The 20,450-nt window shown below is 41.2% G+C and overlaps 1 protein-coding gene across 5 annotated transcripts in view; it reads right to left on the reverse strand.

Moving 5' to 3' along the window:
- Positions 1 to 16,682, reverse strand: part of pibf1 (progesterone immunomodulatory binding factor 1) — an 80,990-nt gene extending 64,308 nt beyond the window's left edge. For 2 of the 5 annotated variants that reach the window (XM_061911690.1, XM_061911689.1), the window contains exons 1-11: positions 16,242 to 16,682; positions 14,338 to 14,454; positions 11,099 to 11,199; positions 10,837 to 11,035; positions 10,627 to 10,746; positions 6,472 to 6,605; positions 4,932 to 5,040; positions 4,722 to 4,841; positions 4,595 to 4,656; positions 4,370 to 4,495; positions 4,194 to 4,292 (exon numbers count right to left, since the gene is read on the reverse strand). In XM_061911690.1, coding sequence (XP_061767674.1) covers positions 4,194 to 4,292; positions 4,370 to 4,495; positions 4,595 to 4,656; positions 4,722 to 4,841; positions 4,932 to 5,040; positions 6,472 to 6,605; positions 10,627 to 10,746; positions 10,837 to 11,035; positions 11,099 to 11,199; positions 14,338 to 14,454; positions 16,242 to 16,385 — 1,331 coding nt within the window. In that variant the 5' untranslated portion in view covers positions 16,386 to 16,682. The remainder of the gene's footprint in view (positions 1 to 4,193; positions 4,293 to 4,369; positions 4,496 to 4,594; positions 4,657 to 4,721; positions 4,842 to 4,931; positions 5,041 to 6,471; positions 6,606 to 10,626; positions 10,747 to 10,836; positions 11,036 to 11,098; positions 11,200 to 14,337; positions 14,455 to 16,241) is intronic. The other 3 variants (XM_061911691.1, XM_061911692.1, XM_061911694.1) reach the window with 3 other exon arrangements.
- Positions 16,683 to 20,450: the final 3,768 nt, after the last annotated feature.

Consider the following 20,450-nt stretch of genomic DNA (forward strand, 5'->3'; position numbering starts at 1 on the left):
AGCCTGAGGCGTGCGGGTTTGCATCATTCAGGCAACACGCATGTGCAGCAATGTACAGTATACATTTACTGTACAATGATGGCGTGGAACCTGCTTCACTAAATCACGCTCGCAGCGCACAATAAGCAGACACTTGACGCGGCATGAATGTGAAATGTGATACAGCTCATTATGACAAAATGGAGGGGAGGGGGGGGGGGGGAACTGCACTGACTGGCTTTGATGTTTTCTTCTGTCCTTGACAGGTTAAGAGCGGTCCTCAGGCGAACGCTATAAAACCATCACTGATAGTCTCGGAGACCTGCATTTTGACTTTTAAACCTGCCAGGGAAAGTGGATTTGCTGATGTTTGCTGAAATGCTACGTGTCACACTACAGTTGGTACACTTGCATTTGGTTTTTAGGGATATACAGTCAGTCGTACAAGGGTGTCAAACCTGTTTGCATTGAGGGCAACATCGCAGTGATGGATGCCTACAGCCATCTATAAATTAGGCATGCAGTTAGTAACCTCTGTTTAATCATGACTCATCCAAATTCAGGTGTGATGCATCAGATTTTTTTAAAACATATCACTTGACAGCACCTATGTAAATGCATAATCACCTTTAATTATTGCACAATTGCCTGTGCATCTGATTATTAGATTTTTTTTAATGCACAGAATGCTGGATAACTTGCTTTAAAGGTGACAAGAAGATATTTAACTATTTATTTAAAAAATTATATTATATAGATAATAATACGACATTTGACATAATCAGATAATATTAAAGTTCTGCCAAAATTGAAAGAATGAAAGCATGTAGTTAAAAAAAAAATAAAAAAATCGACACACATTTTTCCAGGCTTTCGTGGGCCACATAAGCCCGAATCTGGCCCCCTTGAGTTTGACACCTGTGCAGTAGTACAAAACTTTGCTAAGCGTGCATTACTTTATTCCCTGCAGATATGAATGTTTTTTTTTTTTTAAATACGTATGCAGTAATAACCTGTGTACAACGTTGAAAAACAACGTTGGCCCTGTACTCTTCAGCATCTACATGCTGCCGCTGGGTGACGTCATACGCAAATACGGTATTAGCTTTCACTGCTATGCTGATGACACCCAACTCTACATGCCCCTAAAGCTGACCAACACGCCGGACTGTAGTCAGTTGGAAGCGTGTCTTAATGAAATTAAACAATGGATGTCCGCTAACTTTTTGCAACTTAATGCCAAAAAAACGGAAATGCTGATTATCGGTCCTGCTAGACACCGACCTCTATTTAATAATACAACTTTAACATTTGACAACCAAATAATAAAATAAGGTGACTCGGTAAAAAATCTGGGTATTATCTTCGACCCAACTCTCTCCTTTGAGTCACACATTAAAAGCGTTACTAAAACGGCCTTCTTTCATCTCCGTATTATCGCTAAAATTCGCTCCATTTTGTCCACTAAAGACGCCGAGATCATTATCCATGCGTTTGTTACGTCTCGTCTCCATTACTGTAACGTATTATTTTTGGGGCTCCCCATGTCTAGCATTAAAAGATTACAGTTGGTACAAAATGCGGTTGCTAGACTTGATCATATTACGCCTGTACTGGCTCACCTGCACTGGTTTCCTGTGCACTTAAGATGTGACTTTAAGGTTTTACTAATTACATATAAAATACTACACGGTCTAGCTCCAGCCTATCTTGCCGATTGTATTGTACCATATGTCCCGGCAAGAAATCTGCGTTCAAAAGACTCCGGCTTATTAGTGATTCCTAGAGCCCAAAAAAAGTCTGCGGGCTATAGAGCGTTTTCCGTTCGGGCTCCAGTACTCTGGAATGCCCTCCCGGTAACAGTTCGAGATGCTACCTCAGTAGAAGCATTTAAGTCTCACCTTAAAACTCATCTGTATACTCTAGCCTTTAAATAGACCTCCTTTTTAGACCAGTTGATCTGCCGCTTCTTTTCTTTCTCCTATGTCCCCCCCCTCCCTTGTGGAGGGGGTCCGGTCCGATGACCATGGATGAAGTACTGACTGTCCAGAGTCGAGACCCAGGATGGACCGCTCGTCGGGACCCAGGATGGACCACTCGCCTGTATCGATTGGGGACATCTCTACGCTGCTGATCCGCCTCCGCTTGAGATGGTCTCCTGTGGACGGGACTCTCGCTGCTGTCTTGGATTCGCTTGAACTGAACTCTCGCGGCTGTGTTGGAGCCACTATGGATTGAACTTTCACAGTATCATGTTAGACCCGCTCGACATCCATTGCTTTCGGTCCCCTAGAGGGGGGGGTTGCCCACATCTGAGGTCCTCTCCAAGGTTTCTCATAGTCAGCGTTGTCACTGGCGTCCCACTGGATGTGAATTCTCCCTGCCCACTGGGTGTGAGTTTTCCTTGCCCTTTTTTGTGGGTTCTTCCGAGGATGTTGTAGTCGTAATGATTTGTGCAGTCCTTTGAGACATTTGTGATTTGGGGCTATATAAATAAACATTGATTGATTGATTGATTGAAAAAGGGATCAGTTGGGAGGATGTCCGCATGGTATCATGGTGGGGGTGTATGTCACTCATAACGTTGCATTGCAAAATCACACAGACTAAATAGTTATGTCTTTATTCTGTTTAGTGTTTTGGTGGGATTTAGGATGCATGAGCAGTTGGCAATTGCGCAGGCGCGCACCCCAGAGGGACCATTGCTCATGGTGCAAGAAGTGGATTGATGTGGACACGTTTGTTACTGCATGTCTGGGCAATTATTTTGGCTCGAGGGGCAAATTTCGGAGAAAAAAAATGTGTCTGGGGCCGGTATATCTATTTTCAGGAACAACTAATACAAACCCTCACAATAATGTCTGATTGAATGCTAAAAACTTTATGACAGACGCCTTAAACGGAATGGAATTTTACATTTTTAAAAATGTACATGAAAATAAGGAATGTGGGAACAAGAGAAGTATCCTACACTTCTCTTTTGTAAAGTAAATCTGAACAGCCGATGTGGGAATCTACATCAACTATATGGTTTGCCTGAGAAGCAGGACAGGACAAAAAAAAAATGATGTGGGACTTACAGTATTAACTATCTATGCAGGACAAAACACTGAATATTGACAACATGTAAACGTCACACCCCATCTCAATCGACATATTTTACAATCCAGCGAAACACAACAAAAATGCAACAAACACAGCAAACTATGAACACGAAGGATAAAAAAAAAAAACACCTACAATCTGATACATCACTACGCATTAGAACTTTGTGGTACAAATCTCCTTCCAAGTCCCGTCCCTGACACCCGCATTTCAGGCACTGGAAACACTCTGTGGAAACGCTCCCCACCCACACTGCTTGGTGCCTCGTCTGAGCTGCTGTGACTTACATTACCATGGTAACTAATTAGATGACCATGGTAACTAATTAGATGACCATAGTATAAATAAATGATAAATGGGTTGTACTTGTATAGCGCTTTTCTACCTTCAAGGTACTCAAAGCGCTTTGACACTATTTCCACATTTACCCATTCACACACACATTCACACACTGATGGAAGGAGCTGCCATGCAAGGCGCCAACCAGTACCCATCAGGAGCAAGGGTGAAGTGTCTTGCTCAGGACACAACGGACGTGACGAGGTTGGTACTAGGTGGGATTTGAACCAGGGCCCCTCGGGTTGCGCACGGCCACGCCGTCCCTAGTATCTAATTAGATTACCATAGTAACTAATTAGATGACCATAGTAACTTACTCGATTACCATAGTAACTAGTATATCACGCAGAAGCGCAGTTTCCAACCATTGAAAGACTTAGTATAGTTGAAGACTTACGGTCATTAGAAAACATCGCAGCACATCATAATGGCAGCTACACTTTCCATCTTAAAGATATAAAAAAATTATTTGAAAATGTCCGGCGGGCCTTCACTTGGCCAGATCTGTGTTACTGGATACTTTCAAATGCATCCTGCCTTTGAGACTTTGTATCTGTAAGTCATTTGCTCCTATAATTATTAGATACTTCTTTAAACTGGCAAATGTTGTGGTCGGACTGCATTGTTTTTATACGTGTAGTGTCGCTTGTGTGCTATTGTATGCTTAGTTGTTGTGTAGCTGTGTCACTGCCAGCACCTCGTAATCCACCAGGTTGACCTTTAGTAAATGAGTAAAATACAAGAAAAGATGAGGAAAAGTAGAAGCTTACTGTTCCAGCAGCTGGTTGTATCGTGACTGGGTGTCTCTCTCTGCAACCAGCGCTCGCTCCTTCTCCAGCGCGGCGTTGTCTCTGGCCTCCCGCAAGTTTCTGCTCCAAAAAGAGAGACGGCAGTTCGGATGCCTGGACTGCTGAGGTGTTCTCGCATGGGGAAAAAAAGCCTTCACCTGTTCTCTCGCTCGTACATCTCCTTGGACGTTCTGTGCAGGTTGTCGATCTCCTGGCCGGTTTTCATTCTGATGTTCTCCAGCTCGTCCCTCAACTTCCTTTCATACTCGGACTTATAGTGGTCTCTGCAATTGGATGACACATTTGGTTTCCTCTTAAGTTTTCTGAGGTGCATTTGACATGTTTCTCTGTTTTTTTAATGACTGAAATCTGCGGGAGCTCACCTGGATGCGACATATTTCTCATAGGCGTCCTCCCTGGCCTTCTTGCTGTCCTCCAGTTGCACCTGGAAGCCCAGCGGTTAGACGTGGCCAAGCTTGGATTACGCAAGTGTAAGGAGACTGGAACAACCTGCATGCGCTCCAGGCGGTCTTCCTCATGGGCACAGCGAACACTGAGCTCCATGTTCTGCCTGTGCAGGTACTCCTTGTCCTTTTGCAGCAGGTTCACTGACTGCTGCAACGTCGCCATCTGCAGGTGGAAAAAGGCACAGCAAAGGCGAGGGTGAGGTTAAATAAATCGTGTCTCTAAATGTGCTCCAATGTATTTTGGGTGAAGCACCTCTTTGCTGAGGGCCTCACGCTGCCTGCCGAGGGTTGTGTGACTCAAGTCAAGGGTCTCAAATTTTCTCTTTATCTCTTTCACCTCTGCTTCCAAAATGTCCCGCTCTCTAGCAAACAACAGATAATACACACAAAGGAACATATGAAAACACTACTTGATTGAATTTGCCTCCTGATTTTATAAAAACTAGATGTATTCAATCTGTTTGTGCCATCTTATCGGTCGACTACTGTGATAAAATTAGACACTTCTTATTTAGTAAAAAGTCTCAACAATTATATGCTATATATATATATATATATATATATATATATATATATATATATATATATATATATATATATATATACATACATATATATATATATATATATATATATATATATGTATATATATATATATACATATATATATATATATATATATATATATATATATATATATATATATATATATATGTGTGTGTGTATATATGTATATACATACATATACACACATATGTATGTATATATAAATCCTTATATATATATATACACATACATATATGTGTGTGTGTGTGTGTATGCATATATATATATATATATATATATATATATATATACACACTGTATATGTATGTATATATATATATATATATATATATATATATATATATATATATATATATATATATATACACATGGTCACTACTGCCTACTTTGTCTTGTTATATTCTTATGTTACTGTTATATTGTTATTCCCATTGTTTTTATTCTTTTTGTAATATTTCTCTATTTTGTTTCCTTTTAAACCCCCATTATTTACTTTTTACTTTTTTCTTTAAATTGATCTCAACTCTGTACACTGCTGCTGGAATTTTAATTTTCCTGAAGGAACTCTCCTGAAGGAATCAATAAAGTACTATCTATCTATCTATCTATCTATATATATATATATATATATATATATATATATATATATAGATAGATAGATAGATAGATAGATAGATAGACATGCACCTGGGGATAGGTTGATTGGCAACACTAAATTGGCCCTAGTGTGTGAATGTGAGTGTGAATGTTGTCTGTCTATATGTGTTGGCCCTGCGATGAGGTGGCGACTTGTCCAGGGTGTACCCCGCCTTCCGCCCGATTGTAGCTGGGATAGGCGCCAGCGCCCCCCGCGAACCCAAAAGGGAATAAGCGGTAGAAAATAGATGGATGGATATATATATATATATATATATATATATATATACACATATGCATGAAAGACATGAAATCTATCGGATGAACAACAACAACCAACAGCTTGGGACTTAGAGGCGGACGTAAAACGCCACAGAAGAATAATAAATACATTAATTTTGGAAAAAAATACGAAGTTTTTTATGAATTGATTCTTATTAAAAAAGAATAAAGAAATTATGATTTTTTTTTTATTTTTATGGATTTTTTGAAAAGGATAAATCGATCTAAAATCGGGATGAATAGAAATCGCGATTCGGACGCGAGTTGATTGTTTTGTGCAGCCCTAATAACTAGCATTAGCTTCTCACCGTTTGACGTTAGGGTAGTTTTCTCGCCGGAAGTCTCCGTCTTGGAGGTGCTGCTTGGTGTCGGCCAGTTCCAGGGTCAGTCTCTGGCTCCTCAGCTCCAACTCGGTACGGAGACGACGCTCCTCCTCGTAGCTCTGCACACATACACGGACCAACTCACTGAAGAAAAAAAGTGTATCTGATAATACTGCATGCTGATGAGCACACCTTGCTATTGCATTGTCATGCAGCCATTTTCTACCGCTTGTCCCTTATGGGGTCACGGGGGGGAGGTGCTGGAGCCTAACCCAGCTGCACATGGGCGGTAGGCGGGGTACACCCTGATCGCAGGGCCAACACAGATAGCCAGACAACATTCACACACATTTAGTGTTGCCAATCTACAAACCCTGTTTGCATATAAGTTGGAAAATTGTGTTAGATGTAAAAATAAACTGAATACAATGATTTTCAAATCCTTTTCAACCCATATTGAATTGAATGCACTAAAAAGACAAGATATTTGATGTTCAAACTCATAAACTTTTTTTTTTTTTGCAAATACTAATTAACTTAGAATTTCATGGCTGCAACACGTGCCAAAGTAGTTGGGAAAGGGCATGTTCACCACTGTGTTACATCACCTTTTCTTTTAAGAACACTCAAAAAACGTTTGGGAACTGAAGAAACTAATTGTTGAAGCTTTGAAAGTGGAATTCTTTCCCATTCTTGTTTTATGTAGAGCTTCAGTCGTTCAACAGTCCGGGGTCTCCGCTGTCGTATTTTACGCTTAATAATGCGCCACACATTTTTAATGGGAGACAGGTCTGGACTGCAGGCGGGCCAGGAAAGTAACCGCACTCTTCTACTACGAAGCCACCCTGTTGTAACACGTGCTGAATGTGGCTTGGCATTGTCTTGCTGAAATAAGTAGGGGCGTCCTTGATGGCAGAATATGTTGTTCCAAAACCTGTATGTACCTTTCAGCATTAATGGTGCCTTCACAGATGTGTAAGTTACCCATGCCTTGGGCACTAATGCACCCCCATACCATCAAAGATGCTGGCTTTTGAACTTTGCGTCGATAACAGTCTGGATGGTTTGCTTCCCCTTTGGTCCGGATGACACCATGTCGAATATTTCCAAAAGCAAATTGAAATGTGGACTCGTCAGACCACAGAACACTTTTCCACTTTGCATCAGTCCATCTTAGATGATCTCGGGCCCAGAGAAGCCGGTGGCGTTTCTGGATGTTGTTGATAAATGGCTTTCGCTTTGCATAGTAGAGCTTTAACTTGCACTTACAGATGTAGCGACAAACTGTATTTAATGACAGTGGTTTTCTGAAGTGTTCCTGAGCCCATGTGGTGATATCCTTTGGAAATTGATGTCAGTTGTTGATACAGTGCCGTCCGAGGGATAGAAAGCCACGGTCATTCAATGTTGGTTTCCGGCCATGCCGCTTATGTGGAGTGATTTCTCCAGATTCTCTGAACCTTTTGATGATATTAGAGACCATAGATTTTGAAATCCCTAAATTTCTTGCAATTGCACTTTGAGAAACGTTGTTCTTAAACTGTTTGCTCAAGCAGTTGTGGACAAAGGGGTGTACCTCACACATCCTTTCTTGTGAAAGACAGAGCAATTTTTATACCCAATCAACTGTTTGATGAGCATTCCTCAACTTCATCAGTATTTATTGCCACCTTTCCCAACTTCTTTGTCACGTTCTAAAGTTAATGATTTTTAGTACACAAAAAAAATGTTTATCAGTTTGAACATCAAATATGTTGTCTTTGTAGCATATTCAACTGAATATGGGTTGAAAATGATTTGCAAATCATTGTATTCCGTTTATATTTACATCTAACACAATTTCCCAACTCATATGGAAACGGCGTTTGTATTTGAAACAGAAAACTACCTATCCTGATTTAGGAGCGTTAATAGATTTAGTGCTTGCTTGTCAAGAGGTAACCAACTTGTGTCACCACATCGCACCACACCTCTACATCCACAACACGCCCTCAGAACATCAGCGGACTTTTCTATAAATCAGCCTTCGAGGAGGCCGCCGGTGGTGAAACATGTAGGGGCTAGAACCGTCAGGAAGAGACGCAGGGACAAAATAAGATGTTGTTTTCCCACTCAAAAGAACACTTTTGACCACCTCAATTATTTCAACATCTTGTAAATACACGCCTCACTCGTGGGAGTGTTTGTGTAGTGTGTGCCCTAAGTGCGCTAAGTGTCAGTAGGGCAAACTCTGAGAAAAAGCAGTGTAGTACTGACGATGTGACACTTGAGTTTATCTGGAGTGCATGCAGCACACACCGTCTTTGTTCGGGAGGGCGATGAAAGAGATGAGAGCTGAGATAAAAAAGTGTGTAAATTCACTTGCGTACTCAGTTGCACACAAGTGGCTCGTCAATCACGTCGCTGACACACACACACACACACACACACACACACACACACACACACACACGCACACACACAGTGCTGCTTTCACACGCCCCTGCTATGCTGCACTATATAAGCACTTGTCAAGATGAGACCGCACGTACACATGCAGGCAGTATCTGACAAACAGAAGAAGTACACTCTTCCTATTTCAGCAAGTATTTTCATGACAAAGTCTCTCTGCTCAGGGGAGGCGTGTGTGACCCTGCTTTATCAGTATCTTGCATCAAACCCCGCTTCCAAAACATGCTCATTATAACCATTATTCTTTACTTTCTTATTTTGGTCAAAGAAAAAAACGAAATGAGCACAAATGGTTTTATTTATTTTTGTTTTGTCGGTTAAATTGTTTTAGATTTGGTGATTCTGAGTTAATGTTGCTGATCGATTTGAATTTGTTGTCTATTGAGTTTAATTAATTCTATTTTTCAGTATCACATTTAGTTAAAGGTTTATTTGTTTAATTTCAGACACATTGATGCACGGACTAAAAAACAAAGTCAGTAAAGTTATTCATTGTTGTAAGTTGATCTATATTTATTTTTATCTAGGATACAATGTTATGCAGAGGTGCACTTACAAGAATTGTATAAAACTAGGGGGTTGGCAACCCAAAATGTTGAAAGAAACATATTGGACCAAAAATACAAAAAAAATTATATCTTTCCAAGCTGCGAAAAATATAAATCCTTATATAAGTGATATAATGAAGACAACATATGTCTATATTAGCCTACTATCAAAATTACTTTAAAAGTCTTATATAAGTGTTATAATGAAGACAACAAATGATGTAAGTGTCTATATTAGCCTACTATCAAAATGACTTTAAAAGCCTTATTTAAGTGTTATAATGAAGACAACACCTGAAGTGTCTATATTAGCCTACTATCAAAATGACTTTAAAAGTCTTATTTACGTGTTATAATGAAGGCAACACATGATGTAATTGTCAATATTAGCCGACTATCAAAATGACTTTAAAAGTCTTATTTAAGTGTTATAATGAAGGCAACACATGATGTAAGTGTCTATATTAGCCTACTATCAAAATTACTTTAAAAGTCTTATATAAGTGTTATAATGAAGACAACAAATGATCTAAGTGTCTATATTAGCCTACTATCAAAATTACTTTAAAAGTCTTATATAAGTGTTATAATGAAGACAACAAATGATATAAGTGTCTATATTAGCCTACTATCAAAATGACTTTAAAAGCCTTATAGTGTTATAATGAAGACAACACCTGAAGTGTCCATATTAGCCTACTATCAAAATGACTTTAAAAGCCTTATATAAGTGTTATAATGAAGACAACACATGATGTGTCTATATTAGCTTACTATCAAAATAACTTTAAAAAAATGTTATATAAGTGTTATAATGAAGGCAACTTAGCTATACTAGCCTACTATCAAAATGACGCAGACTGACACAATTTCTCGGTTGACATGAATGTTGCAATGTAATATTTATTCTACACATTTGTACAACATTGGAAAAGAGGATTATTTGTGATATGTACATTTTCCGAACGTGTTCGTTCTATTAAGTAAAACAAAGAAAACAATCTAAAATGGTCGTAGGTGTATTTTTAAGTTAACATGCCATGATTTTACCCATCCAGGTGGATTTTTCTGCATGCGGCCCCTGAGCTAAAAGGAGTGTGTGAGGGGTGGAGTCCCTTCAGCGTGTGGGCGAGTGCACTACCTCCATCAGGGCTTTCATCTGAGTCCGCTGTGTGTCCACGTCTTCCTTTAAAGTGTCTTTCTTCACGATGACCTCAGCCAGCTCGGCCTTCAGAGGAGTCATCGCCTCGTAAAATCTCACCTGGCGACGTGAAAAGACAAAAAAAGTAGAAAATGAATGAAGGAAACATAAACGGGGAGCAGGGGAAGCGGCGGCAGTGGGGGCAGTCACCGCTACAAACTCCTGAATGGTCATGGCTTCCTCGGGGAGGTTGCGCAGCTCCTGGTAGCGCTCGCGGGAGATGTCCAGATCCCTCAGTGAGCGCCGCAGCTCTCCGGCTTTCTCTCGCATCTGCCGGTTAGCCTCCTCCAGCTGCTGCTGCCGGAGCACGATGGTGTCCACTTCCTGTTTCCGCACGACCTGGTGCTTCCTGGACAAATTGTATACGTGTGCTTTTCTGTGCGAGAATACAGTCTTTGCATTTCGCATCTACCTGTTTTCCTCCTGGGCATGTTTCACCTGACTGTCCAGTTTCAGCGTCAGCACGTGTTTGTGGTGCAGAGCGTCGTTCAGCTTCTCTTCCAGCTCCTCCACCTGACACAGGACAACATATTCTGGATTCAACAATTCTATTCCCATGTTTAGTTTGTACTATTTTTTACTAATTGGTTCTTATCTTGTTTGCACTTTGTCTGTGTTATTATTATTATTGGCTTTTATCTACAAACCCCGTTTCCATATGAGTTGGGAAATTGTGTTGAATGTAAATATGAACGGAATACAATGATTTGCAAATCCTTTTCAACCCATATTGAAGAATGCACTACAAAGACAACATATTTGATGTTCAAACTCATAAACTTAAGATTTTTTTGCAAATAATAATTAACTTAGAATTTCATGGCTGCAACACGTGCCAAAGTAGTTGGGAAAGGGCATGTTCACCACTGTGTTACATCACCTTTTCTTTTAACAACACTCAATAAACGTTTGGGAACTGAGGAAACTCATTGTTGAAGCCTTGAAAGTGGAATTCTTTCCCATTCTTGTTTTATGTAGAGCTTCAGTCGTTCAACAGTCCGGGGTGTCCGCTGTCGTATTTTACGCTTCATAATGCGCCACACATTTTCCATGGGAGACAGGTCTGGACTGCAGGCGGGCCAGGAAAGTACCCGCACTCTTTTTTACGAAGCCACGCTGTTGTAACACATGCTGAATGTGGCTTGGCATCGTCTTGCTGAAATAAGCAGGGGCGTCCATGAAAAAGACAGCGCTTAGATGGCAACATATGTTGTTCCAAAACCTGTATGTACCTTTCAGCATTAATGTTGCCTTCACAGATGTGTAAGTTACCCATGCCTCAGACACATTATAATGCACCCCCATACCATCAAAGATGCTGGCTTTTCAACTTTGCGTCGATAACAGTCTGGATAGTTCATTTCCCCTTTGGTCCGGATGACACGATGTCGAATATTTCCAAAAACAATTAGAAATGTGTACTCGTCAGACCACAGAACACTTTTCCACTTTGCATCAGTCCATTTTAGATGATCTCGGGCCCAGAGAAGCCGGCTGTGTTTCTGGATGTTGTTGATAAATGGCTTTCGCTTTGCATAGTAGAGCTTTAACTTGCACTTAGATGTAGCAAACAACTGTATTTAGTGACAGTGGTTTTCTGAAGTGTTCCTGAGCCCATGTGGTGATATCCTTTGGAGATTGTTGTCGGTTTTTGATACAAAGCCGTCGGAGGGATTGAAGGTCAGCGTCATTCAATGTTGTTTCCGGCCATGCCGCTGACGTGGAGTGATTTCTCCAGATTCTCCGAACCTTTTGATATTATGGAGCGTAGATGTTGAAATCCCTAAATTTCTTGCAATTGCACTTTGAGAAACGTTGTTCTTAAACTGTTTGACTATTTGCTCACGCAGTTGTGGACAAAGGGGTGTACCTCGCCCCATCCTTTCTTGTGAAAGACTGAGCATTTTTTGGGAAGCTGTTTTTATACTCAATCATGGCACCCACCTGTTCCCAATTAGCCTGCACACCTGTGGGATGTTCCAAACAAGTGTTTGATGAGCATTCCTCAACATTATCAGTATTTATTGCCACCTTTCCCAATTTCTTTGTCACATGTTGCTGGCATCAAATTCTAAAGTTAATGATTATTTGCAAAAAAATAAAAAAGCTTATCAGTTTGAACATCAAATATGTTGTCTTTGTAGCATATTCAACTGAATATGGCTTGAAAAGGATTTGCAAATCATTGTATTCCGTTTATATTTACATCTAACACAACCAACTCATATGGAAACGGGGAGTGTAGTTTGCACTTCGTCTGTATTATTACAATTATCATTACTATCGACTCCTCTTTGCCTGATTCTTTTTATTTTCCTATTTTAATGATGTTAGATCTGTGTTGTTATTGTTGTTGTTGCTGGGCTCAAGTGTTGTAACACTACATGCATACATTGGATGACTGTTTCAGATATCTATGTTTCTGTATCTGTCCCTATTTCAAATAAACCTAAAAGAAGATTATCTAGAAAATGAATGGATAGATGAAATAAATTCAGAATGTTCATCATGGTTCTTCTTCTCCTTTGTACTTTGTGAACACTTTAAGTTTGAAGAGTTTCTTGAAGTGGATCATGTTAGTACATTGTTTGATTTCTTTGCTTAATCCAGTGGTTCTCAAATAGGGGTACTTGAAGGTATGCCAAAGGGTATGTGAGATTTTTTTTAAATATTCTAAAAATAGCAAAAATTCAAAAATCCTTTATAAATATATTTCAACAAAACATGAATGTAAGTTCATAAACTGTGAAAAGAAATGCAACAATGCCATATTCAGTGTTGACAGCTAGATTTTTTTATGGACATGTTCCATAAATATTGTTTATGTTTAAAATATAGTTTTTTTGAGAAGAAATGTTTAGAATGAAGTTCATGAATCCACATGGATCTCTATTACAATCCCCAAAGAGGGCACTTTAAGTTGATGATTACTTCTATGTGTAGAAATCTTTATTTATAATTGAATCACTTGTTTATTTTTTGACAGGTTTTAAGTTATTTTCATATCTTTTTTTCCAAACAGTTTAAGAAAGACCACTACAAATGAGCAATATGTTGCACTGTTATACAATTTGATAAATCAGAAACTGATGACATAGTGCTGTATTTTACTTTTTCATCTCTTTTTTTTTTTTCAACCAAAAATGCTTTGCTCTGATTAGGGGGTACTTGAATTTCAAAAATGTTCACAGGGGGTACATCACTGAAAAAAGGTTGAGGACCACTGGCTTAATCCATTCCATCATTTAATTCCACATACTGATATACTGAAGGTCTTAAGTGTTGCACGTGTGTACAAATGTTTTAAATCACATTTTTCTCTAAGATTATATTTCTCTTATTTTGTTGAGAAGAATTTTTGTATATTCTTGGGTAGCAGGTTATAGTTTGCTTTGTGTATAATTTTAGCTGTTTGCATATTCACTATGTGGTGGAATTTCAGTATTTTTGATACAATGAATTAAGTATTTGTATGTTCTCTATATCCAACATGATGTATTATTATAACTGAATGAAGTGTACTTTTGTAGTTGTTTCCCCATACTTCTACACAATAAAATGTTCATATCCCAAGTGGCGGATACAAAATAATGGGAGTAGAGATGGTAAATGAGCCATTTTAATAAGATTGTTTCCAGTGTCGGTTGTTACCTTGGACATGTAGTCAGCCTTCATGTTGTCTATGGTCAGGTTCTTCCGGGAAAGCTCGATTTTGAGCAGCTCGACGTTCTGCAGCAGCTGCTTCCTCTCGATCAGCTGGCGGGTCACCTAGTTTGTTTACGTATGGAAAAATGTATGAAATGTATCAATGTTGTTGTTCAAAACATCTGTTTTAACAAGATCACCAAAGCAATATACCTCTATCCTTAAAATCTATGGTGACTCAAGATGTTTTATATTCAAATACGACCCCTTGTCTGAGAAACCTTAATATTGAAGATGTTCATTTCTGTGATGAAAAATGTTCCAACAAATACATGAGGGCAGTTTTAGAGAAATAATATTTTGCGGGCACAGTTCATAGACATTATATCCTGAAGAAGTATACAAAAATTGGGCTAAAAAAATTAAGCACACGCCATTCTTACCAAAATTTAAGAAATACAATTTAAATGTATTAATGGAATCTGCGGTCCCCCCTAAGGTTTCTCATTGTCATCCCTATGGGTTGAGTTTTTTCTTGCCTTGATGTGAGATCTGAGCCCAGGATGTCGTTGTGGCTTGTAGCCCTTTGAGACACTCGTGATTAAGAGCTATATAAGTAAACATTGATTGATTGATTGAATATTCACTAAATGGAGAACTGGGGGTGGGATTAAATAAATGTTGTTCTTCCCACTCCATCCATCCATCCATTTTCTACCGCTTATTCCCTTTCGGGGTCGCGGGGGGCGCTGGCGCCTATCTCAGCTACAATCGGGCGGAAGGCGGGGTACACCCTGGACAAGTCGCCACCTCGTCGCAGGGCCAACACAGATAGACAGACAACATTCACACTCACATTCACACACTAGGGCCAATTTAGTGTTGCCAATCAACCTATCCCCAGGTGCATGTCTTTGGAAGTGGGAGGAAGCCGGAGTACCCGGAGGGAACTGCCCGTCAATAAAAAATTTAAATAAAATAACTAAAAATATAAAAATGAAAATAATAAATAGAGGAGGACAGAGTAAAACAACTTGCACTGAGCCTAGTCTATAAAATCCGCTACACCTCCTTGATACCGAAGTACATGTCAAATTACTTCCTTAACGTAAATGACCGCCATAACCACAACACCAGGGGGGGCTCCACAAACCACGTTAAACCCAGATTTCGATCTAACAAAGGTCTTAACTCATTCTCTTTCTATGCCACATCAATGTGGAATGCACTCCCAACAGGTATAAAAGTAAGTGCATCTCTATATTCCTTCAAAACCGCTCTAAAACAACACCTCCAGGCAACTTCAACACTTTACTAATACCCTCCTCCATTCACATCCCATCTCCCCGGATTATAAACAACTCAAATGTACTTCTAATGTATATACTTGTTCTTATGCTATGTGAACTCACTATGTTCTCTGCTGGCTGTACATATCCTACTAAATAAGACCTACACTGTTTCAATGTCCACATTTCTCTGTTGATGCAATTGTTGATGACTGAAGTTCTGATATCAACCAAAGCTCCTCATCCCACCCCCCGGATTGTAAATAATGTAAATAATTCAATGTACATACTATGATGATTAACTTGTGTGATGACTGTATTATGTTGATCGTAAATATTTGTACCATGAATTGATTAACGTGGACCCCGACTTAAACACCTTGAAAAACTTATTGGGGTGTTACCATTTAGTGGTCAATTGTACGGAATATGAACTGTACTGTGCAATCTACTAATAAAAGTATCAATCAATCAATCAATCAATCAAAAATAAAAATAAATAGAAGCTGTCCGGCTCACCTTCTGGGAGCTCGACTGCTGCCCGTCAATAAAAAATTAAAATAAAATAACTAAAAATAATAAATACCAAAAATAAAAATAAATAGAAGCTGGCCGGCTCACCTTCTGGGAGCTCGCCCGCTGCTCGTCGGAGGAGGAGAGGTCCTCGGCGGTGTGCACGGTGGTCTCCAGGCTGATGTCCTCGGACTCCAGGTCCAAGGAGCTGGAGATGTTGGCCGCTGCCGACGTCTGCTTCTTGGGCGGCATGTTGCACTTTGTCCGCCCTGCTCGTCCAACTCTGTCCCTCTGTGTTAGCTTGCTAGGCTAACAAACACTTAGTGGAGTTACAAGTCATGACATAGCTCTGTGTTGCCTGTGAAGTAGCGCCATTGTAAGTAAGTCCCTATAAAATGTTGTATAAAGTGTAAAGTAGCGGCATTGTAAGTACGTCCCTATAAAATGTTGTATAAAGTGAGAGAAGACGAGCTGTCACAAGCAGACTGTTATGATCTTTTCAAGAGTCCCGCTCCGGTTTCCGCCTTACAACCGGATGTAGCGTCTCCATACAGTTGTAAGGTGGTCTTTCTCACAGCGCCCCCTGTGTGTAGGAGAAGTGTAGTGCACCCCCTTGATGACGTCCACATAGACATGTTCTAAGGCAGGGGTCGGGAACCTGTGGCTCTAGAGCAGAGGTGTCCAAAGTGCGGCCCGGGGGCATACTTGCCAACCCTCACGGATTTTCCCGAAATCCTCCCGGAAGAAATTTTGTCCCGAAATTCAGCCCGAGCTGGAAGCCACTCCCCCTCCAGCTCAAACATGCACAGTTCGAAGCTTGAAAAGGAGGGTTGCAGGCGGATCTGACGGCATTTAAAGTCATTTTTAAAAAACGACTGCTAATCCTCCTCCTTTTCGACCGGACGACCGCGGAGAATTAAAGTATGACAGAAGTTCATTAAGAGGGGCGGACTCACCGGCTCTCAACCATGTTTCCGTCACACAGAGGAAGTCCGCGGGAAGTGAAGAAATCCTTCAGGATAAACGTTTTGTTTGTCAAAGATCTTGCGTTCACAAGACCGTACCTGGCGGGAGCCGGCACGTCCAAGGGCGCAGCTAATCCAGGTGGGGCCCGACACACAGACCGCAGGTGACGGGGGAGAGGACGACAGAGAGGAAAATATACGCAAACAACACAAAAACCAACAGAGCTGACAGCGAGAGACGCCAGGTCAAAGCACATACTGGCGCCATCTTCTGGACACTCGTAAGTGACGTTACTCAAATAGTGAAAGGTAAGTGTTGGGTTTTTTTTTTTTAGTAACCATCAAGCACAGTAAAGTTAGTAGAACAACTGTGTTTTTATTACTGTGTATTTGATAGGTGCCGTCTGAAATGTAACTATTTATTTTATTTATATATATAATAAAATAAATATATATAGCTAGAATTCAATGAAAGTCAAGTATTTCATACACACACACACACACACGTACATATATATATATATATATATATATATATATATATATATATATATATATATATATATATATATATATATATGAAATACTCGAGTTAGTGAAATGACTGTAAATATATAGTCCTCCCCTCTTAACCACGCCCCCAAACCATGCCTCCGCCCCACCCCCGACCGCGCCCCCCACGCCCCAACCCCCACCTCCCGAAATCGGAGGTCTCAAGGTTGGCAAGTATGCCCGGGGGCCATTTGCGGCCCGCAGCTAATCGTTTACGGGCCCGCTACACATTCTGCAAAAATTGCAAAATTTATAGTTTTGCAAAAATAAAAATAAAACATTTTTAAAAAGTGGAATGGGGTTAAATTTAATGAGAAAAAGTGGCAATGTTGACACAAAGCTGCCATGCAGGCAGTTTCTTTGTTCCTTTTGTCTTTATTTTATTTTTTTTCCATTGCTCAAAAAAAGTTCTATTTTGGTTTCATCTGACCACGTGACATTCTCCCAATCCTCTGCTGTATCATCCACGTATCCATTTTGGTATAAACTCAACTCGTCGTGTTTGGAGGAAGAAGAATACTGAGTTGCATCCCAAGAACACCATTCCTACTGTGAAGCATGGGGGTGGAAACATCATGCTTTGGGGCTGTTTTTCTGCTAAGGGGACAAGACGATTGATCCGTGTTAAGGAAAGAATGAATGGGGCCATGTATCGTGAGATTTGGAGCCAAAACCTCCTTCCATCAGTGAGAGCTTTGAATGCTTGACCAAATACTTATTTTCCACCATTATTCACAAATAAATTCCCTGGATTTTTTTTTTCACATTCTGTTTCTCACAGTTGAAGTGTACCTATGATGAAAATTACAGACCTCTGTCATCATTTTAAGTGGGAGAACTTGCACAATCGCTGGCTGATAAATACTTTTTTGCCCCACTGTGTGTGTATATATATATATATATATATATATATATATATATACATATATATATATATATGTGTATATATATATATATAAATATATATATAGTTAGATAGACTGCGATAAGGTGGCGACTTATCCAGGGTGCACCTCGCCTTCCGCCCGATTGTAACTGAGATAGGCACCGGCGCCCCCTGCAACCCCAAAAGGGAATAAGTGGTAGGAAATGGGGGGGCTTCCCGGTGGAAGAGGGGTTAGTGCGTCTGCCTCACAATACGAAGGTCCTGCAGTCCTGGGTTCAAATCCAGACTCGGGATCTTTCTTTGTGGAGTTTGCATGTTCTCCCCGTGAATGCGTGGGTTCCCTCTGGGTACTCCGGCTTCCTCCCACTTCCAAAGACATGCACCTGGGGATAGGCCCCTCCCACTTCCAAAGACATGCACCAGGGGATTGGCCCCTCCCACCTCCAAAGACATGCACCTGGGGATCGGCCCCTCCCACCTCCAAAGACATGCACCTGGGGATAGGCTCCTCCCACCTCCAAAGACATGCATCTGGGGTTGGGCCCCTCCCACCTCCAAAGACATGCATCTGGGGATAGGCCCCTCCCACTTCCAAAGACATGCACCTGGGGATAGGCCCCTTCCCACCTCCAAAAACATGCACCTGGGGATAGGCCCCTCCCACTTCCAAAGACATGCACCTGGGGATAGGCCCCTTCCCACCTCCAAAGACATGCACCTGGGGATAGGCCCCTCCCACCTCCAAAGACATGCATCTGGGGATAGGCCCCTCCCAATTCCAAAGACATGCACCTGGGGATAGACTCCTCCCACTTTCAAAGACATGCACCTAAGGATAGGCCCCTCCCACCACCAAAGACATGCACCTGGGGATAGGCCCCTCCCACCTCCAAAGACATGCATCTGGGGATAGGCCCCTCCCAATTCCAAAGACATGCACCTGGGGATGGGTTGTTTGGCAACACTAAACTGGCCCTAGTGTGTGAATGTGAGTGTGAATGTTGTCTGTCTATCTGTGTTGGCCCTGCGATGAGATGGCGACTTGTCCAGGGTGTACCCCGCCTTCCGCCCGATTGTAGCTGAGATAGGCGCCAGCGCCCCCCGCGACCCCGAAAGGGAATAAGCGGTAGGAAATGGATGGATGGAGGGATAGATAGATGGATAGTACTTTATTGATTCATTCAGGAAAAAAAAAAAAAAAAAATATATATATATATATATATATTTATTTATTTTATATATTTTTTTTGCCCTGAAAAGGGTAGAATGCCATCTCCGGGTTGGGGAGGAGACCCTGCCCCAAGTGGAGGAGTTCAAGTACCTAGGAGTCTTGTTCACGAGTGAGGGAAGAGTGGATGGTGAGATCGACAGGCGGATCGGTGCGGCGTCTTCAGTAATGCGGACGTTGTATCGATCCGTTGTGGTGAAGAAGGAGCAGAGCCGGAAGGCAAAGGTCTCAATTTACCGGTCGATCTACGTTCCCATCCTCACCTATGGTCATGAGCTTTGGGTTATGACCGAAAGGACAAGATCACGGGTACAAGCGGCCCAAATGAGTTTCCTCCGCCGTTTCCTCTCCCTTAGAGATAGGGTGAGAAGCTCTGCCATCCGGGAGGAACTCAAAGTAAAGCCGCTGCTCCTTCACATCGAGAGGAGCCAGATGAGGTGGTTCGGGCATCTGGTCAGGATGCCACCCGAACGCCTCCCTAGGGAGGTGTTTAGGGCACGTCCAACCGGTAGGAGGCCACGGGGAAGACCCAGGACACGTTGGGAAGACTATGTCTCCCGGCTGGCCTGGGAACGCCTCGGGATCCCCCGGGAAAAGCTAGACGAAGTGGCTGGGGAGAGGGAAGTCTGGGTTTCCCTGCTTAGGTTGTTGCCCCCGCGACCCGACCTCGGATAAGCGGAAGATGA

This window comes from Nerophis ophidion, linkage group LG09 (assembly GCF_033978795.1).
Source record: "Nerophis ophidion isolate RoL-2023_Sa linkage group LG09, RoL_Noph_v1.0, whole genome shotgun sequence".
NCBI classification, from domain to species: Eukaryota; Metazoa; Chordata; class Actinopteri; order Syngnathiformes; family Syngnathidae; genus Nerophis; species Nerophis ophidion.